The 22,048-nt window shown below is 49.8% G+C and overlaps 1 protein-coding gene across 1 annotated transcript in view; it reads right to left on the reverse strand.

The window, feature by feature from the left end:
- CADM1 (cell adhesion molecule 1) overlaps positions 1–22,048 on the reverse strand; it is a 167,670-nt gene that overhangs the window by 49,448 nt on the left and 96,174 nt on the right. Inside the window, exons 2-3 of the mRNA XM_050910834.1 lie at positions 3,856–4,002; positions 2,590–2,742 (exon numbers count right to left, since the gene is read on the reverse strand). Coding sequence (XP_050766791.1) covers positions 2,590–2,742; positions 3,856–4,002 — 300 coding nt within the window. The remainder of the gene's footprint in view (positions 1–2,589; positions 2,743–3,855; positions 4,003–22,048) is intronic.

The following is a 22,048-nucleotide window of genomic DNA, read 5'->3' on the forward strand; positions in this document are numbered from 1 at the left end:
AATGGGCTACATATTTGAGACTTTCACATGTTCCAATTAAGCATGAATAAATCTACATATCATGTCACAGAAGACATTAAAGTACAGGGGAGAGCGGGGGGAAGCGCACCGCTAAAGCAAATGCGAAGCTCTCTCCGAACACTGACTACAAAGAAGGATGCCTCGAAACTCTGCTCCGCTCTCCAAAGCCAGCATCATTAGAAGCAGATCAGCTAAAACCGCCCTTTGACAGAACTTAAAATACATTGAAGTCTGAGCGATGACCACGAGATCTTTGGTGGGGAACGCATTCCTGGAAGGACCAGCCATACACCCACCCGCAGAACCGCTCCCCTACCCTGGCTTATTTTTTCTCCTAATCAGGGAGTCAATAATACGGAAGACAGGAAAGACGCGTTATCCTTGGCGTCACGGTACCCAATCTCTCCGTACAAACACCAGCGAAGATAAACAGTCTCCTCCTCAGTCTTCTAATAATAAACATCCATCGTCCTTGCTTGCTCTGTGAACTAAGGTTTGGCCCGAGCATGCGATGAAGGTGAAGAGAAAACACCCGCCGCTTTACGGATGCCGGGGAAAGGCAGGCACGGGCTGGCCGTGCTGCAAATCCTTCTCAAAAAGGACTGAAGTACGAGGCAAGAAAACAGACTTTCCCCTGAATTCTGAAGCACGATTCATGTTTTAAAAAAACCAAACCAAACCAAACCAAACACAAAAACCCAGCAACAAACAACTGCATTTTGTCTCCCACTTGAAAGACATGCAGCGCTGGCTTCTAGGTGACTAGAGTAAGTACTATTATTTCAAACACCTTCTTAGCATTGTTAGCAGTGAAATGAAATCCAACAATGTTTGCACGTGTACGATTAGAGAGAAGAGCTGGAAGAGAGCTATGAATACTGGCAAGTGCACTAAAACTTGGAAGATGTTGATAAACATAATAGCTATAGTAGAACGGCTTATAAACATTATTTAAACAACGTATAAAAACCTAAAAACCAAATCTCATTAAACAAAAGACGGAAGATTTAAACAAATCAGTGAGTGAGATCTTACATTAAGTCACCCTCTGTGATTCAGGTTCTCCTATTAATAGAGTCTTAAAAGCCGCCGCTAATCTGTAGAAACAGCTCTAATAGCATGAGCTGCTATTACTGGTAACCGCATCGGTCTTGCGGCTGCACGTGCACCCGCAGTCTCGCAAAGCCCGAGGGAGCGAAGGAAAGGCAAGAGCTCGGCAGGGCTGTGCGTGAGCGTATTTGGGGGGGGGACACGACACACCGGCCGGAGGGGAGGGGGCAGAACGAACTTCAGCTCTGCAAACAGCCCTTCCTGAGCCAGCGAGCAAAACTTACGGCGTCAAACGAGAGCTCCTCTGTTCTTTCACACGTGAAACAGATTCTGGCTAAAATTAATAGGAAGCTATCACTTTCCATTAGTCGAACTCAAGATTTCTCTGAATATCTAAGTCAACTGACAAACATGCAAAAGCTGATGCATCTTCACAGCGGCAGGAGGCTCACCAGCGATGCTGTTGGTAATATTTGCCCTTAAGGAACATCATAGATGGGCAAGGATGCTGTCATCCGTCATTAAAATGTAATCTCTCCAATCCCCAAGTTTTGGAAGAAAAGATTCGGTATGTGATCAGAGCAGTCTGATTACTGAAAACACAAAATTCATAAACGGAACAGTTCTTCCACGCTACGAAGCATTCCCGTTAATTGATCTTCCCCTCTGCGTATCAGATAATTATCGAAAGACATTTTCTACAGCTTTTACTTTCTGGCTGACTTCTTTCTCACTTCACCCAACGAGACGCAACCACCGCAACTTGTCTCGCTTCTTCCTAAGAAGCGTGCCTTCTCTTGCCCTAAAGAAAACAGATACGAGACGGAGGAGGGCTAGTCCTGCGCAGCTCCTGCCATTCTGCCAAGCCTCGCCGTGGACAGACATGCCTTCCAGGACGTTGGCAGGTCCAGACTTGCCCGAAAAGCCAAGCCATTCACTCAGATACTCTCACAGAGCAGTGACAGCTCAAACCACTGATCCTCGCAGGCTGTCTGCAAACGGAGGCTGGTACTAAACCCCGCTCCACAGAGGGCAGGAAAACCTCGCAGCCTTTCCGAGCGACCTGCCCCAGTAAGAGAGAGGCTTGGAAGCGGAGAACGCCTCACGCTTACACCTCTGCTTATTCTTTGAAGCCAAAACTTGCCTGCGAACAAAAAGGGGAAGACCCGAGAATCAGCTAAATATTACGAAACCTACAAAGAGAGGCTCAGGGTGCAACCAGGGATGCCTCGCAAGAGAGGAAGGCGACGCAAGGGCTACGGCATGCCACCCGACAGCCTGCCTGGTGTTCCCGGCAAGCCTGGAAAACCTTGTGTCTGCAGGTTCAAGTCCTAAGCTGCGTTGAGCTCCTGAAGAGCTGAGCTGGTCTCCAGTGGGAGAGCCTGTGTTTTATCACTGGAGAGCTGTGGCGCTCGCCGGGTGGCTGGAGCTCTCCGAACGCCCCGCGGAGCCCCGTCCCGCCGACCCTGTGCGTCCAGGGATTACAAAGTTCCCCGCGAGCACCTATTCGGTCCTTACCGAGCACTGTAATCGTGGTATAGATCTCCTGGGGGGGATCAGTGTAGAGCTGGCAGAAGTACCTTCCTTCATCAGAAATGGAGACGTTCGTCAAGGACACCCGGAGCTCGCTGTTGGAGAAGTTCACCAGCTGGAACCTGCTGTCCTTCAGCGCTGCGGAGCAAGCACACCCTTAGTGACCGCGATGAGAGACGCAGCGTCCCCGCTCACCACACGACAAAGTCAAAGGCCTAGAAAAACAGCAGTAGCACCGAGACAAGCACCCCACGGGGTCCTGCCTGCAGCTTCCAGCCTGCTTCTTACCTTTTAAGTCTGGACCTATAAAATATTTCCCTTGTCAGATCATTACAAAGAACCAACGTGAGCAAATCACCGGGCACGGTATGAAATCTTTGGACATGGTTTTATTATCGGATGGCTTAGGGGCATGTACGTAAAATGCTTATTGCAAAAATACACTTCTACACAGACCCGTTTCTGATTGCATGCAGTCAGCGGACTAGGGACAGCGTGAAAGAGAAAAGGATTGGGAAAAGCGGAGTTTAAAATTTGTTTCCTGACCAGTAACGGCTGCCCAAATGCTTTTAAGAATTTAGAAACGGAGCATTTAAAATCTTACCGGCCGAACGCAAGGGCCTCGAACAGCGGCGCGAGCGGAGCGAGCCAGCCCCGGCACGCGCGCGTCGTTAGATCACCCAGCGCCTCGGAAGAGAACGTGGCTTGTCGCGCGTTTCTGCAACGCCGGGCACAACGTACCACTGCGTCCCGTCCCCGCGGTGACGTTAAGGCAGAGAATTTAAAGCGTTTCATTGCAGCTACTGTGCTCTGTGGCATTGTCACAACAGGAAACAAAGCCAGACTCGTTCACTGGAGATTTTGTTTTGGTTATAAAGAAGCATAGATTGTCTTGAAATTTGCAGTCTTCGAACCAAAGAGATTACCTCTGAGAACACTGCACTGTCTCGGCATCGCCCTATTCAATTTGTTTGTGTCAGCTAAATATTTGGCACTCAATTGCAATTCACCCTGAATTGCTACAATCAATTCCTATTGCAAAGTAAGACGGTCTGACTTTTAAAGGGGACCATCAAGGTTTCCATTAAGGAGAAAGATTATGATTGCCTGTCTCATCTACCCTCTAAAGAACTGACTGAACTTTAAGTGTCCAGCATTACATTAAAAGAAGAGATCTCCGCAAATGCTTTCTCCCGAGTGCAAGCGAGGCGCAGGAAAAGTTCCCATCAAACAAGGGAAGATGAAACTTACGTCTGAAATCTCTGAAATAAATCGTTTGCCTGTTGGGATTCAGGAGCTGAATCACCGAGTCGTCGCTGTTCTTGACGCGGCAGCTGATGGTGGCGACGTCTCCCTCCACCACCGTCACGTCTTCGGTAACCAAGTTCTGACCGTCACCTTAAAGGGAGAGCAAAGATGGAACAGGGAAGTCAGAAATGACGTTGGCAAGTTTCATTTGGGAAGGCAAGGCTCCACCACCACCGCCGCGGTCTGCAGAACGTGCCCAGCGGCACAGCCCACGGGCCGCTCTGCCAAAACGACCGGGGATTTTGAACTGCCCGGCCTAACTGAGGAAGAACTTGCCTTTTCTGCAGGGGGAACCTTGGGCAGGCAACGGAGGAATATCAGCCGGCGAGTCACTGACCCGGGGTCCTCCAGCCGGCTGGCGTTATACGCAACCGGGACCCTCACCCTTTTACCCCTCTCCCACCAGTAACTAAGCAAAACGTACCGTGCACAGCCACTTTTGCTTTTTGCTGGGGCTGGTATTAATTTCACCGAACAGATACAACTACCCGCACGACAACCACTCAGAACAGCGATGCCAGGGAATACAAATACGGATCTTCCCCCCCCCCAGCCTCCCCAAACCGTACCGGCCACCACTAAATCGAAGAGGAGTAATCGGAAGGGAGCTCTACGATGGGAACAGTGGAAAAAGGACTACTGTATGGCTAACTGCTTGTCAAATGACCGCTGGATGGCCTCATCAAGGAGCACGCTTTTTATTGCGGAGAAGCCATTTCCTCCCAGCCCATTCTCTCTGCTGTATTTTACAGCGTGACCAAAGGCAGAGGACGAGGGAAAGATCTCCCCGGACGCCACACGCCTCTCCCCGCTTTAACACTCGTACCAGCCTCCGGGGAGCAGGTTCCACGCCACACGCATGGAAATGGCAGAAATTCGCTTCCTCGCTCAACAGATGAATTTTGTTAAATTACCTTGAAAGAACAGTTCGCTGTAAGAAGCACTTATCCTTTGACTTGAGCAGATAGACTTTAGGGAACCGGTTTTTACTCACTCTGGGTAATCAGTAGGCGCCATTAATGTCCAGGGGCAGGGGAAAAAAAAAATTCGATGCAATTATGCTGCGGGAGCCTTGTAATCATTTACAGGTCATCACCTCGAAAACTCTCCTCCTAATGAATCGAATCATTACATCACATGCACGCCGAGAGATCTGCTTCCCACGTTAAAGAATGCAGAGGACGGGAATTTGAAAAAAGCGCTTTGAGGACGGGAATTCAAAAAAAGCGCTTTGCCCTTCAATTTCTCCGCAACTACCGGGAATCTCGTCAAGATCGGAAAGCGAGCTGGAGGAGCGCGGAGCCAAGGCAGGACCGGGGGACGCGACCCGAGGGACTCCAGCCAGGGGAACGCGAATGGGAGTCCCTTTCGGTAACGACCTAGGTCTGCTTTCAAACCGCACAGGCGTTACGGACGAGGAGGCAAAGCAAAGCGGGAGAAATCTTGAGACTTTGATCGCCGGTTTGCCAAAGGAAGTGAGGGTACGCGGGCACCCGGCCACGGGCTGGGTGGCCGGGAGAAGCCCGCCGCTATTCACAGCTGCCTTCGCACAGCGAGCGGCGGGGGACAGTCCAGCTCCCGAGTTAGCCAGGAAAGACGCAAAAATGCAAGGTTTTGATAAAGTCTGCCAACAATAAATCTGCGGATGTTATTTATACTCTTAGTTTTTCTCTCGTCCTGCACTCCCCTCCATTTTTCTTTCTTTCTTCCTGACTTGCATTTATTTTTTGACATGCCTCGGAAATAAACGTTTGACAGAAAGTTTGCATCGTTTGGAAAGGGAGAGATTGATAAATGGTCAAGACACCTTTCCACGCCTGATGGCACCGAGTTCAAGTGTGGGCACATTTTTCTGCCCTCCCGGTACAAATTCCGTTTCTCCAGATGGATGAACTTTAAAAGTTGTTATCAAACAGAATAACACCCGCACCAGAGAAGGTCCCCCAGGCCCGTGGCAAGAGGCACAAAGAGCCAGTCGCAGGCATCTGCCTGGCTCCTGCTCCACTTTCTGCAGGCTGATCACGCTCAAAGCCCTCAGACCAGAAGATGAGCATCCACAGCCATCCCGCCACACTGTCAGTACCCTTACCATAGTGCTCGTGAACATTTCGAACCGCTGTAATACGCCAGTTTGTCGAGTGACATCACCTACCTGATCCAAGGTGGGGGATCCCACCGCGCTACTTATCAAAATGAACTTACTGTCTCTGTGGTGTAAGACTTCACACCCAGTCCAGGGGGTTTAAAGCTGATTAAAGACATTTGCGGGCAGGACAACCCATTAAAAGATCACCGTATGTCATTGTACCCGTTACTTAGGACCGGGCCCAGTGGCTCGAGCCTTGCCTCACGTCCCCCGCAGCCCCGGGACCGCAGGCACCCACCTCCCCTTCCGCACCGGGGGACAGGTCCCCAGACCCATCGCCCACGTACCGGCCGCGCCGGCTCTCAGCGGCAGAGCCACATCAGCCGCCTGCGCCGCATCTCGCCCCGCTGAAGGAAATCCACGGGCATGTCACAGCAGCGCGGAACCGATCCTTAACAGCCACCGTCAGGCTCCAGCGTAAACGACACTCAAGTATCTCAAAAGGAGCGCGAGCGAAAATATTAAGCGTTACTAACTGCTCCTGGGGAATAATTTTATCAAGCCCATTCAAAACAAGGTTCTTGCACAAGGATCAGCTTGCTATGTTCTCATAAACGCAATATTCACTACAAATCATTAACAAAGCTATTAAGATTCGATTTCCATCTAAGCAATTATTGCTAGCATATTTTTTTACATTTACTTTAAAAGACTCAATCCTATTTTCAATTCATTAAACTGTTCCTTGCATTTACTGAATGTTACATCAGCTTGGAAGCCTATTTGAATTAATAAGAATTACAGTAGAAGTAATTTAGAAATAAATTATTTGAAGTTCAAGCCACTGAAGCTTTTCATGCCGGGATGCTGCTACATTAAGCCCGCTGACTGATGGCTTCTGAAGTCCAGCATCTCGGTCCAGGCTGGCATCGGGATCCCTCTCGAGAAGGCGTTTATTCTCCCCGAGGGCCCGGGGTTATTGGCAGGCAGGGTGCATGTAAGGACACGCTCAATCCACGGTCTGAAGCAGCCGGCATCTCCGGCCTCACGGACTTTGCGTATTTATTCTGACTCAAAGGGCGCCGAATCCGGCCGTTGCCTGCAACGCTCCCCTTGCTCTGCTGACCCGAATTTGCTCGCCTAACTGAAAGCACCAGACCAAAGCGTTAACTTCGCTTTTGGGTATCTGTATTCCTATCTGCTCCCGCTTACCAAGACAAGAAAGTTATTTCCGTGAACAGCATCAATTACAAACTCTAAATTAAATAAAAATGCAACGTGAAGTGAGAACCCTTTAGACCCATCTTCACGTCAGCATTTCAGGAAGTTTCTTGGTAAATATTTACCGGCACTATGGAAGTATTTTGAGGAGCGTTAAAGTAGACGCATTACAGTATGTTGTAACAGAAAAGGAAAGATTGGGGGGGGGGGGTGGGGAATGGAAGTTTATGGACCCAACACAGAATCACAGAAGCTGAGAGAAGCAAAGGAAAGATACTATTGAAAACCAACTTTAAATCACCTGCCGATTAGCAATACTTCGGGGGGGCAGGGCGTGAGTAGAGCCAATGGGGGCAAAAAACCCAACAGAACTCTACGGGATAGATTCTCATCTAGTACATGCGACTGGACTACAAAAGCCCCCGTGCCTTGTCCTTGTATTAGACACCAGTTTCCTGCTGGTGAGCCCAATACGAAGTATTAAAAATCCTCTGCCCGGCGTTCGATGCGCACAATGGACGGACTCCAAGACCTGACTTGAAGTCTCGATCACCTCCATCTCGAGTCTGAGGCATTGCTATCGAGGGAGGAAAAAAGGCACACGAAAGCAGCCAGCCTCCGAGGGTGGGCTTCAGGGTGAACTGCCGGATAGACGCAACATACGTATACAACATTAATGAGCAAGTGGAACAGCTGAAATAGATAGCTGCGAGGCAAGGCGAAGGAAAAAACCGCTACTTACGCTTCCTTTATTACGCAAAGCAACCCTCTGGCCTCGCTTACTGAATCTCTCTGTGCAATGTGAAAAACCGACACCGTCTTTTACACTTAGTGCAAGGGGGAGTAAGGCGGAGGGACGCGGCGCTGGAGGAACAGCTTTGGCTAGAACCTACGCAATTAATTTTTGCACTTGCCTTTCTGCCTCAGACCGCTGTAGTCTTTGCTTTCAAGACCGCAAAGACAGACACAGCCGAGTAAATTGTGTTTCAAACAAGTTCCTCTTAGCTGGACACAGCCCAGGGACCTTGGCTCATACGCAGCGGTCACATTTAAAATCAATTCTTTCTCCACTTGTAGCACACCAGGATAGAGCGAAGCGTCAGGGAGGAAAGAGGGAAAGATTAAAAATCCGTGCTTGTGAGCACGCTTCTTCAATTTCTAACAAAACACGAGCCACAGGTACTCTGTCATGAGCAGCGGCACTGCTAATTCAGTCTACAGGGTACTGACACCAATGCTTTCCAAGAAAGAGTACTTTTCATGATACCTGAACTATGTCAACCCATAAACTTAAACAAAATTCCTCTTAATAAATTGAGTCAAAGGAAACAACCCACACAGATACACAAACTATTTGCTCACGCACTCGAGGAAAAAATGACACGATGATCAATCCACGGAATGAATGCAATTTGCACGTCAAAACTCATCTATCAATTTCAGCTATCTAAAGGGAACGTGGTGGTTAAATAACCCGCCAAAGTCGAGATAAACATTAGGCAGGTTTTATAAACACCCACTCCAGAAGCTCCGTCTCCTTGTTGTTGCTTCTCTTCACCGAGCAGCTTCTCTGCTCTCTCCATCCATCACGGAGATAGCATCCCCTTAAAATACACATCACGGACCGTCTTTTCGGGAAGACTACAGGAACCAAAGAGACTTTCTGTCGTGATCAGATACGGGAGCCTTTCAGAGCAGGAAAAGGAGGGAATCAAACGGCCATTTAATTTCTCTGCAGATCTCCTTCAAGGAGGGAGAAGAGAATTGACAACGCAGTGCTGGAAGGAGCCGCTGGAGCTCAGTGCATCTGGGCTCGAAGTCTTGAGTGACTGTTTTAAAAAGCTACAGTCGTCACACTTGAACTTTCGAGAAGAATGGACAATCCACGCTAATTGTGCTGGCGAGAAAAAGCAATTGCTTTTTACAGAGTTAATTTCATGACATCTTTTCACGGGCGAAAGAACGATAACAATTTTAGATCAGGCTGCCTAGAAAATACACGTACGCACGCGAGCGCGCAACACGGCTTTCATCACATGCGAACACTGCTGCAGCTGAACGGGTCCTGCACCCGCCATGAAAAGGATCGGGTCTGGACAGGAACGCTTCAAAAACACGCAATAAAAACCCATCTGTATTCCTCGCCGTGTATTTGAAGCATACAGAGATAGGGATGTTGTCATCCACTTGCACAGAAAAAGCTTACTGGGAAAACTTCAGAGCGAAGGGAAGGCAGGAGAAAAGGCAGCCTGCTGCTGCTTACGCTCATGCATAATCCCCAACAGAAACCCTCTGAGGCCACCGAGTCTGGAGCCACACGTGGGCATCTCTGAACAATTCCTCTTTTAATTTGTTCCTCACCCTCAGAGGAAAACTTTGTTTTCCGCCAAGGCTTACAACTAACGTTTTGAAATGGCAACTTTCTCTTCTAATAAGATCTAATTACCGGTTTTGCGAGCCTGAGTCAAGCATCTCTGAGGTTTTCCTGCATTCGAGTAGCTCTTATTCCCTCTTCGACGTCTTCTCCATGGCCAGCAACGGACTGAGCGTGGCCAAGACGCAGCTCCGCTTCCCATGGCAAAAAGCTCTTCCAAAAAAAACATAACGGTGGCAAGCAAATAAAATTCTAGAAAAACCTCATTTTCAAGTTTGTTCTGCCGTGCAGGTCTGTCATCTTCAACACACTGCTGTTACGTTTTGCCCATGAAAATCCCTATTTACTGAGCACCAAGAGCAACAGCTACCTTCCAGCACGGCGTTGCGCTGCAGCCTCAGACCCCAACTGAACAGACCTTGCTCAAGCGACACGAAGGGAAGGGGATATCACAGCTCCGCTTGTCTCTCTGAAGCAGAGGCTACAGCAAACTGATACGGTAACGCTCACCTTGTACTAATACTTTTACTTTCAAATTTAATGTATATTATTCTTGCTTTACCGCTACAGCTAGGTTTAAGAGAATCGCTTTGAGAAAGGATGCTGCCGATGATTCTGTTGCTACCCTTGTGGCATCACCGGATGATGCTAAAAGCATCGGTTCCCGTTTATGGGGAAAAAAAAAGACGGGGTGGGTGGAATTCATGTGCACAGAAACTCTTCCCAAAGCGTTAGTATCACGGATCGGTAAAAAGCCAGGCATTGCCGATCACTAGTGAAGCACACCGCCAACGAAGGAACTACTCCTTGGCGACGTACAACGCCTTCTACTTTCCAAGCAGAGAACAACTCCGCGCAAAGGTTTATCGTTTCTCGGAAGAGGAAACGGAAGAAGAGACGGAGGCGCCAGATCAAAGCTTCACACCGTGTTATCGGCGGAGCCAAGATCGACGCCGACCGTGCCGCGCGTCCCCGAAAGCCGGGGCGCTGGGAGATGCTTTCTCCTCACTCAGCCGCGCTCGTTCCACGCTTGGCTGCCTAAAGGTGGGTTGCTTTTCCCACAGGCTTCGCCATCAAACCCGAAGTTGCCTGCAGGGACCAAACCGCTCCCGCCACTCAGCGTCCGCAGCGCCAGCTATTTCATCTTCTTGTCACAGGCTTTACTCCACCTCTGCGATCGCGGGGACCTGTTTCCCCTCTTTCTCGGTACATATTTTAGCAAGCGCACGCACGTGTGAACGCTTTCAGCGCCTTTCAGCAGCGATGCGCCCGGCGAGGCGGACGACTCCCTTCCCCAGCTCTCACCAAGCTACAGCTCACACTTCCCTGCTGAATTACTCTCCGCGTTTCAGAGAGAACATGCAAGCTTGTGCTAAAAATTACTTATTGTGGGGCGCGTGTTTACGTTATGAAATAGACACTTCAGAAAAATATACTGCAAATTCAAGCAAGTTGTGCACAGCCATTAAATTTGTGGAGGGAAAAAAAAAAACCCCGCTATAGCCACCTTTACAGCTTTTCCTGCTTAAAGAGTAAGAATAAAAGATGACAATAACTCCGAATTGACACCAGAGGCTGTATTTCCTTTAAACATTTGTGAATTTCTGCATGATGAAATGGCATTGGGGGAATTCCTTCTGCCGGTTTGTAACCCAAATGGTACAGAGGTAGAAAACTGATGCGAAATACTGCCAAAGCAACGCAGCCGGCTAGGTACTGGCAGTCCAAAGGAAAGCAGCTCCCCTGCTGAATCATGCTCCCCCTGAATTACCAGTAACCACAGCAGTGCAGATTTATTGTCCGTCACCTGTGTTGGGATTAGATGTCACGCTTGTCTTTCTATTACCCAGATATTGATAGATAAAATTCCACGGCCATACGCCGCCCGTCCCTTCAAAGGTTACCGTCGGCGGATGCCGAGGATCAATACCGATCTTATCTGTCACTGACCGGGCGGGGGCACGGCAAACGAGGCTCCCGGGAACCAGGCGGGGAAGAATTGGGCACGGCTTGCAGCGTTAGCACCGGTTTTTTGCAACAAAGCCTGTTGTTCTGCAAATCTCAGTTTTTTTATTCCACGTTTCCAACCAAATCTTGTGACGGAACGCAATTTATAACAATTGCCAGAAATTCAGTCTTTCGGAATACAATCGTATTTCAAGTTAATGGGTTTGGACCAGTTGAAGGAAGAATCCTACGAGTCACGCTCACCACGATGGAGCTTCTGTCGTCTAAAAGCACAATTTACATGTTTTGCTGCCATGGCTAAGTTGGAAAGCTGTGTGCCTGTTTTAGAACTAATTTCTTAACCCATTGGACAGTTCTTAAATAAAAGATGTGGCTCCTGCAGCTTTTAATTTTATTTATCTCTTTCTCTATCTCTCTCTGTAGGGATGCTCAAAGAGCTTAACTAACTTTCCAGAAGAACAGCCGTCCAGAAACAGAAGCAGCTGATCTCTTGCTTTTATTCTGGAAGTTGACGGTCCATTGCCAAGACAACACAAGGTCCCTTCTTAAAAGACTGTCTTGCTCTCATAAGGTCAGAGGTTTATCCGAGCATCATCCAAAGGACATCTGGGTGAGCACCGCTCCTTGGCCGCTGCACGCAGGCGACGCAGAAGGGTCTGAGAAAGGGAGGCAGGACGAGGACGCCATCCCTCGAGAGATGCCTGTGGGCTCCGAAGGGGGCTGTCAGGGCGACCCTACAAGGGCGAAGCGAGGAAGAGCGTGGAGGAGCGAGCAAGAACGCAGTAAAGGGCAAAGCTGTGCACAGCCTCAGAAGGAACACGAGGCGGGTACCTCTCACTCGTGTTCCTCCTTACACTCGGCCGTCACTGCAAGCCATCACCCGTCAAGGACACCACCTAAAATCCAAGGCTTCGGTCTCCCCACCGTTGCACGGCAGCGGCACCAACAAGGGAGAAGCAGTTCGACGACATAAGATGGTCCCAGCAGACTGCTGCCGCCATTCAGTATGTTTAAATAATACTCAATTAGGATCAACGCTCATCTATTATTAATGTCGCCCTACTACAGAATTCCTTATCTGCATTTTATCTTCCAGCTACATCGCTATCAAGGACACACACAGCCTAGATCTAAGGAAGGAGACCTTGATCAGTCTGGAGTTTAAAACACACGTGGAATCTCCTCTCTCTGCCGTGACTTGTTCCATTAGGAGCTCAGGTCTGACGTACAGCAGGTTGCTGCAGGTAAGAGGAGGGAGCGCTGATGAAATATTCAGTTTTCACAGACGACGCATGCATTCAGTACATTTACATTATCAGAACAACATTATTTAACAGCACCTGCCGCCTTACATTCCTTTCTGTCTCTGCCACGGGGGGCTAAGGCCGTGGCAGCCCCTGCTGAAAGCCCAAGCAGGGAAGGAGAGAATTGACGCGTTCGCAGGTTTGTCACCTGCACCGTCACCTCTGGTTCTGTAGCGAGGCGGCTGGCAGCAGCCACACGCCTCGGATTTAGCACGGCACTGGGCACGCTCTGAATTGGCAAGCGTACCTTCGGAGGAAACTCACCCGTCTGCTCGCTCTCCGCCTTCCCCTGCAGCCGTCAAACCGACGCTACCAGGGGCATCAGTCAGGTAACGCGGCTGGAGAGCAGCACGTGCAGGGATACGGACCACCCCAATCCTCCGCCCCCGAGACGCTCTCTGTGGTCTCCCAGGCATTCTGCGACGATGCCGGTGCTCCTGAAGCCCGGGTTGGTACGCGCTCAGTTCGCGGGTACCACAGCGCCTGCTCCGGGAGCAACGCCCACCCCCTCCAAAAACCGCCAACACGGACTCGTCAGAGTGACGGGATTTTCCAGCAACGAGGAAAACTGTTTCAAGTCAGATGATGGGTTTCATTTTACTCTAATGAGCAGGTATGTCTTATATCTATACCTACAGATATGTCTTATATCCATACCTGTAACCCATTTCCTACAGATTTTTTAACATCCCCTTTGTTTTTTTTTTTAACTGTCAGTAGCATCTGTCACAACGCGCAGCTTAATAATCTCCTTTAAACCCAAGAAATCTTTATTTCCATAAAGCACCCGAGATGAATTTTGATCATCAGCCTGATCTCCTTCCTAAAGAAAGGATCTCCCTTAACTGCCTGCACATGTTAAGTTAAAGCCGTTCTGAAACCTTTAGTTCCGCCACTGCAAAAGGCAAGAAGTAAATGACAAAATTAATAACAAATGTGCAAACCTGTAGAAAATGTCCTGAAGCACAATGGGATAATAGATAATAAATTGGAATACAATATTTTTCTTGGGGTATTCTGGCCAACTCCCATTCTTTGGCTGAGACAGCACGCAGTCAGCTTTAAATTACAACGCTTTACTTGCTGCATAATACACAGAAGTTATTTTCCAAGCCTTCAATAGAACACCCACAGAACTTTGATGCAAAGTCTTTACCGTTATGCAAAATAAGAAGGCAAAACATTCACCAGCTCCAACGACCGAGAGCTTGTTGACGTAAACTACCCTTCCACGTACAAACCCATCAAACAGGAGTTCTCCACGGATTAAGCCGAGTTTATATTTCGCCCTTTGAAGTTAATTCCCAGTTTGCAGTCATGGGAGAAAAGCCGATCCCGATTCCCACTGCAACATCAGCTTTTCGAGTCGCTTTGCTCACGCGTGTTATCCGCCCACTCTTCATCTTTTTGGAAGAGAGAGCGCGCACGTAAACGTCACGATCCTGGGTTTCGGTCCCCTGTCAACGCCCGAGGGCATGCACAGCGGCGCGGCTCTCTGCCAGATGCCGGGCTGAAACCCAGTCGCCCTGCGCAGCTCGGGGTGCGGGGGGACCGTCCCTTCCAAGAACCTTTGCCGGGCCACATCCAAAGCCGGAGCGAAAGATGTCCTTGCACGAGCCGTCTGTATGCTTTGCTTTCTGTCTGCAACGGCGAGATGCCCACGCTGGACAGAAAGCAAACCTTTCGGGGCTGAGCATAACGCTAAAGATTAAGCGGCAACGTGCCTCCTGTTTTGCCAGCCTCTAGAATTCACGCGTTTAATATCTTCCAGGCCTTCTTCCCCCACGATAAGGCCAAAAAATGCTGCTCCTATCTTTTACAGTAAGAGCTGGGTTTCTAACGGAACCTATTGACTTCAGTTGCTGGGGGCTTCACCGAAATGAGAAATACCACTAGGCTCAATAAAACAAAACCAGAAACACCACCACGAGATGGAAACAGCATTAGCGCAAAAAGCAAAATACAATCACGAAACGCTCCGTCTTCCCAAATGCCCGGCCGAATTCTGAGAACCTAAACTACTATCTGACGTGCCTAACCCAAGGATCACCGGGAGCTTAATGCGACGGAGCCAACGAAGAGCGTTACCGGCTGCATGTGACCCAAGGGCTACCCGACGCGGCAGCCCCCGCCGCTGCCCGCCCGGGGCCGGGCTCTGCCGGCAGCTCGCCCCAGCCAAGCGGCCAGTGCCGCGGGACGCGCAACGCCGCCGGTTCAAGGGCAGGGCAAGGTCGACGCTTCCGATCGGCCATTCCTAGACCGCAGAGTTTTCCCGCACGTTCGGACTCCCCAGGCCCTCGCGGGTTTTGCATTCCTGCCGCAAAGCTCACGTTTACAGGGGGGAACGAAGGGCAGGCCCTTGGCCTCGGCCACAGGATGCTCGAGCGGTGCCGGGTTTGTTCACGTTCCCGTGAAAAAGCCAAGAAAGCTTCTGCTTCGTGTCGTTACCGCAGTTATTCTGCTGCCGTTCAGCGTTTGGGAAACCCAGCTGGCAGGACCAGACAGGTCACTTCAATATCCGCGCAGCACCTGTACGCACGCCGTTCCATGAGGAAGGGGCACCGTCTTTAGGGGTCTTTTCCTTTCCTTTCTGCTTTTTTAAGGGTTTCCCCTCCCCTTATACTTTTTTAGAGATCAGAGACAAGATCTTTTGTCAAAGAATGACAGACGCCATCAGCGAGGGTTATGCGCTCCCCCCCAAAAAACGGGGCGGGGGGGGGTGTGTGTGTGAATCTCAGCAGCAACATTACGATCAAAGCAAGAACTCCTTCCAATTTATACTTCCAAGAAAGGATAAGAAGGTATGTTGTAACAAAAGCCTTTAGTCTAGATCCCACATCAGACACAATGATGAATGCTAGCCTAAAGGGCAACGTATTTGTAAGTTTTAAGTCTCTTGCAACACCAACTGTCCTGATTCATCCCCGCGATAAAGGCAGTTCTGAGAGCTATTTTACCATATTTATTATTTTACAGAAGAGGAAGAAAAAACGTGGAATCAGCCCTCAATCTGCCACCCATTGGATTTATAAATGTTAGTAAAAGACCAATGCTAACGCCTTTAAGCATTAATCTACTCACTGCAGATTCTGCGCGCCCCCCCTTCAGCCTCCGCCCGGTAGTTCTTCCAGGCTAGGGGAAATAAAATGCATTTTTGTATTCCCCCCCCCCCCCCCGCCTTCATCTGTGGGATTTGCTTTGACTAAACCCATGAAAAGAAGAGAAGAGAAAGGGCAGATGCTCCTGAACACATTACTGCCTGCTGTCAGTGCTTTGCCAGCTGAGTGGAAGGCACAAAGCTCTGCGCCAGTGTTTATTTTTAAAGATGCAGCTTGCCTGATACATACTCATTCTTCATGCCTTGTTTTCAATAGCGAATCTGTGTCTGTCTGCTGGCTAACAGGACAAAGGCGAAGTCGGAAGGAAGGGAAAAGAAACCGTATACTGCACACAAAAATAAAACCATGATTTATAAACCGCGTTAGCCCAATCCCCCCCTTACCGCCTCGGGAGTTACAGCAACGAGACCGTAAAATAAACCTAGAAATGATGAGAAAGAAAACATTTTTGGGTGTGGTCCTCAGCCCATCTTCCTCAAATTTGGGGGCATGCTTTGCGCCCCAAACCCCCCGCCCTGGATGCTCGATCCCAGAGCAGGCAAACTGAGTGTGGCCCGCTGCCCGCGCTGCCCCAGCCCGAATGGGGACCCGAGGCAGGGACGGAGACAGACCCCAGCTCAGCGGCACCCGCCCGTGCCACAGGAGAGGGGGGGGCGAGGGGAAAAAGGGACCACCTTTCCGAAACCAGCTCGAGCCACAGGAGCCCGACGCCTCCGAATTCGAAGCGCTCCTCTCTCTCATCAAGCCCTTTGTAAATTTTATCACGTATTTCTTAAAGCTGCAGTTGCCTTTTAAAAATAGATCGTATTTAGTTTTTAATTAAGTCGTCATCTTTGCAGAAAAACCCACAGGCCTTGAGGTTTGGATTGTCATTTTGAACAAAAGTGAAACGGGAAATGCCTTTTACATGCAACACCATTAGATATAATTAAGCAATGGCTAAAGCATGCATCGTGCTATAAATGTCATTTAGTTTTACAGTTAAACTCATCAACATTTATCAAAACACTGCCTCAAGAAAGAACGAGACAGCTACAGCTAGCGACTTCAATTCGCTGCTGTCTTTGAAGCAGCATGCTCCAAGGCAAAACCACAGCAAGAGAAGCCTTCGCATTCCGTATTTTCCTCTTCTTGATCGAAACGTTCATTTTCTGCTCCGTTCCTGTATGCGGCAGGACGGGCGACGTGTAACTACTGCGCACTAACGCGAGGGAAGGGGCTCCCGGAGAAGCCCCGGATGCATGGGCGGGACGAGCAACCTCGTACGAAATCCTGATCACAGTCCCGAACAACAAGCCCATCGACAGCGTTTCTGCCAGATTAACACCTGCACGGCCAGCGCTGCTCCGTAAACCCGTAGGAAAAGAGGCAGAAATTATTTACTGGCGCCCGGTGAGCGCTGGCAGGAACCGGCACGTTTTGCTTTTGCTCGTGAGGATCCTGTTTTGTTCCAGCACCTTCTGCGTTCCCATCCTCTCGAGCTACGCATCTCCGGCTGCCAACACGGAGCACGACGTAAAGCCAAAGCCCGCCGCCTTCGCGCCGGCGGCAGGGCCGTCGCTGCCCGACGGCGGGATCGTGCCCATCGCCTCCTCCCGAGGGACAGCGTGGCCGTCACAGCTCCGTGGCGCGTCGGGCTGCCCGGCGGGATGAGAGGAGCTACGTCAACGGACGCACCCCGATCCCCACGGCCTTACGTACGCACGGCGTTCCCGCTGTGGCGGGGAGGAAGCCCGAGATAAAAATGAGAGTTTTGCATCTGCTTTCCGGTTCAGGGGGCGTTTGAGCTACCGCAAAAGGGACGCGAACCGTAAAGGAAGACAAACACAAGCAACGTGTGTGTTACCAGACGCTGCTGTGCCTCCTCTATTTTAAAATCTCAACATTTCCTCTTTTCTCCTGAGAAGGATTAAAACATGCAAACTGAGCCCATTAGAAGCAATTTTCAATTTACTGCTCCTCCTTGATATTCACACGGTAAACACCAGCAGGTATCAGCTCCATCAATAGGGATCGCAGGCACCCAGTTGACTGTAAACTATGTCGAGCTCCCTGACTTTGCAGCTTTAGACAGAAGAAAAGGCAAAAAAACGGATTTGAGACTGACGTTTCATCATTACCCATCATTAAAAAATTATGCTGTTGTACAATTTCAGAAGCAGCGAGGAGCGAACGCTGAATGTTTCTGCAAGTATTTATTAATTCTCCCTTTCCGCAGTTGTGTAAAGGAGCGTTTTTAAGCGGGCGAGGTTCTCCTCCTCTTTTTCTCCCCGCTGCCCTGATCCGCCTGGCATTACAGCTCTGCAGCAGAAGCAACCGCCTCTTTGCTCAAACGTCTCCTTCGCGCCCGTGTTGGCAAGGCAACAGGCATCGCAGGGCTTCGGGGAACTCGCTCCCGCTCTGCGCCCGGAGAGGGGAGAAGGGAAGGACCGCAGCCATCGAGCGAGGCTTTAAACACCCGAGCGTCGCCTCGCTTTGCATTTGTCCCTTTTCTGAGAGATGCGAAGCCGTTCCCAGCACGGGGCTGCCGCGATGCTTACAAGGAGCAAGCCGGCAGCCGGTGACCGTTCAGAGCAGCTATGGGAAACCGTGTGCAGCCCTTACTGGAAATCACCAACACGAGTATTACAAGCAGGTTTTGGCCAGGACTTGAGCAATCGCTACCCCAGCCCTTTTGCTTATGCGTTTGCCCGTGCTGCCTATCTTTAGACCACCATTTCCGATGGGAACGCGTGCTGTGGCTAGCAACGGCCGTGAAGCAAAAGCGATATTAGAAAGGACCCGAGAACAGCGAGAGCCGCGAGGTGCTTGCCATCTTTGGGAAAACACCAAAAATCAGTGAAAACGTCCCAGAAACTCATTCTTCCCCCCGTTTTTTTGCCCTTCTGTTCCTCAAGCAAGTTTCTTCCATCTCTTACCGCAGTGCTTTCCCATGCTTGTGGGAAGCCCTCAGCTGGCAGTCCTTGCAAGGGACGTCCTTAAGCACAGCGCAGAGCGAGGGGACAGCATGAGGACACGCTTTCTGTGCCCCTCGTTTGCCACACTTCTCAGCTCCAAGACCAGGCTTCAGAGATAAAAGGAGCCTGGTCAGCATAAATTCGTACCCCCCTCCCAACGATCCTCCTCTTGCCCACCCTGCAGCATGAGGACTACTAGCAGGTAAAACTCCGGTCTGCCAGCCCACTAAACGGCCCTTAAAAAGGAGCGGGGGGAACAGATTTACCGTTAGAGCTAGCTAAAAGTACAGCCAGGGATCTCGGAAACGGACACTGTATCCTAGCACCAATCCTCCGGGTCACCTTGTTTTAAAACTGTGTGCAAATACAGAGAGACCACTCCACTACAAATCTATCTTCTTAACTGCTTGAAACTGAACTTAAAATGCATGTATGCAGCGCTCCTATCTGCTCGCTATTCTGAGTTTCTCCTTTGGCCTTATGATAAAAGAACGCAGGAAATTATAACCAACCTTCCCCCCAGCCCGGAACAGGGAATTAATTACTGCAAGCACAAAGTCAGCGCTATTCCAATAAACCAATGCAATCCATTCAAGCGCTGAAAAGCAAGGAAAACATCCTAGAGGCTCGATACCTTGCTAGCCATTCATACCGTGTGCCGCCGTGGATATTACGGAACGGCTGTGCCCGGGACTATCACAAAGCCAACATTATCTCCACCGTTATTAGAATTAAATAAAGCCTCTCCTTCCCTGCACGCGGCACCACTGTGGCCAGGATTACAAAGCAACCTCAAAAAAACCCTGCAGCTTCTCGCCGCGCCGGGCTTCACGGCAGGGTTTACTCCTCTTCGCCAGGATTAGACGATCGCAACGATTAGTGACAAAGTTCCTCGACGTGACAAGACGCAACCACGGGCCGAGTGCCGCCTAAAGCCGCCCGGTGCTGCGGGTCAGCTCTCGGAAACGCTCTCGAGGAGCCCAGCGCGGGCACAAGAGAGGGCTGCTCAGCTGGAGGGATCCACTGGTCTCCCATCGCTCACGCTCAAACACGGGCTTTTCAACCTGGGGTCACGCTCGTGTCCTGCTTTCCCCTCACCGCTGCTCTTCCCCTTCCTCCCTGCCAAGTCCCATCTTCTCTGGCACAAGCCTGGGTAACGCCAGCAGCCAGAAGCACCCGATAAACTGCTTTTTTGCCCCAGTTCTGCACAGAACTGCTGTCTCGTGCCGGGACCGCCCAAGAGGGAGCAGTCTCTTTGCACCACGGGCTTCGTGAATTCCCCAGGTCAAACCGTTCGGATCACACAGCACCAAGCTTGCACTGACTATTGCTGTCGTGGTGCGGATCCCGCATCGGTGTCTGGGCTAGAGAGAACAAGGTCCAGCAGCCATTCAAAGGAAGTGAGCAGATAGCCGGCATATAAATGGCCTCCCCTCTTTTTATTTGTAAATACAGTAATTGTATTTCAAAATCACACCCTCTCGCAGCTTATCCTTGTGTTCCTATCGCCAAAGCTAAGCATGCTCAAATCGTTCTGCGGACATGTCACAAGAGAGACACGAGACCTTTTACAGATGTTGCCAACAGCCGCTGAAAATCTACTAGACATTTGCTTAGCATTTCTTGAAAGAACAATTTAAATTATACACATTCTTCACGATTCTTTTCTCAAACCCCAACAGCTGGAAGAGATCTGCTTATTTTTGCCAACTTTTTTATCTGAACTGTAAGACTGGCCCTCTCGCTCTCAGCACATCAAGGGCAGAACATTTAAAAACAAAACTCGGTTTCAAAGGAAGCCCGCTACAATAAATAACTCAGCAGCACAGTCGTGAAAGTTGAAGTTTGCAGCAGTTGACTGTTTTATTCAGGAGCTGCACTTGCGTCCAAGAGCAAGAGAAATTCCCCCCCTCAATCACTCGCATTTAAAAACACCTTATAAAAACCCTCTAACTTATAGTAAGGTCTGTCAAGAATACTCTTCCTTAAAATCCAGAAACGCCGACCTTTCAGTAACGCTGCTGTCAACGAACTGTATGATGCACCGTGTTGCGGAGCTACAGGCATCAAGTCCAATTCATCGTGGGTATTTTTCTAGCAAGTCACTGAAATTACAGTCTGGCTCAACCCGGCTTTTAAAAGCGTTTTATAAACTTCCAAATGGCTTTTGCAGAAATGGCACGGGGGTAGCTTCGGTACTGAAGGTGCTTTTGTTTTGGGGTTTGGTCGGTTTTTGTTTTTCTTTTTTTAAAAACCTGCCAGGGCTGCACATTACTGAAATATTTCTCAGTAAGGTAGGCTGGCTGTCAGCTGGAGGAGCTACGCTGGTTTGCAGGTATCATAAATCACTGAATCCTTGCAAGGCGCTCAGAGGGTTCCGCCTCCCGAGTTACGTTAATAACTCACCCAGACTTGAGCAACAACGTTCTCTCTGCAACAAGTGCAAGGCGCGAGCCCAGCTCCTCTCGGCAGCTCGCCTCCTTGGGCTGCTGCTGGAAGTTCATTACCGTGGAATAACGATCCTGTGAACGGAATTTATTAAGCTCAGCTGATGAGATAAAACGCTCGGGTTTTGTGGAAAAACACTTTGACACAGACACCATATGCTTAACACCGAAAATGAGCTAGGTTACTTCAACCAGGAAAACCTCGTTTCCCTACCGCCTGTATTTAATTTGGGAGCAGCTCGTCCTCCTGTCACCACCCTGAACACGGAGATCTAAACTGCGCGCCTGGAAATGGATCAGCGAGCACGTGCTTTTCTCCGGTTGGGGATGAATTATCCTTTGCCTGCTACCCAGAGACAGCCACGAGCAGCCTTCACAGGTTGATGAATGGCTTTTTCGTTTGGGTTGCGCCACGAGAACAAAACCAACCATCGTGAATCATAAGGTTTTATGGGTATGCTGTTTCGCATAATTTCCTAAAAAACCCCCCCCCCAAAACCAACCAACCAACCAAAAAACGAACCACCTTCTGCTCATTAGCAAACCTCGCTGCACAAAGCGCGGGGGTTTGAGCGCGCACAGCAAGCCGACGACACGGAGGCAGCGCGGGGGACAGCGCATAACGAGCGAAGTCAAGTTCTATTTTAATACGCCCAAAGA

This window comes from Gymnogyps californianus, chromosome 25 (genome assembly GCF_018139145.2).
Source record: "Gymnogyps californianus isolate 813 chromosome 25, ASM1813914v2, whole genome shotgun sequence".
NCBI lineage: Eukaryota > Metazoa > Chordata > Aves > Accipitriformes > Cathartidae > Gymnogyps > Gymnogyps californianus.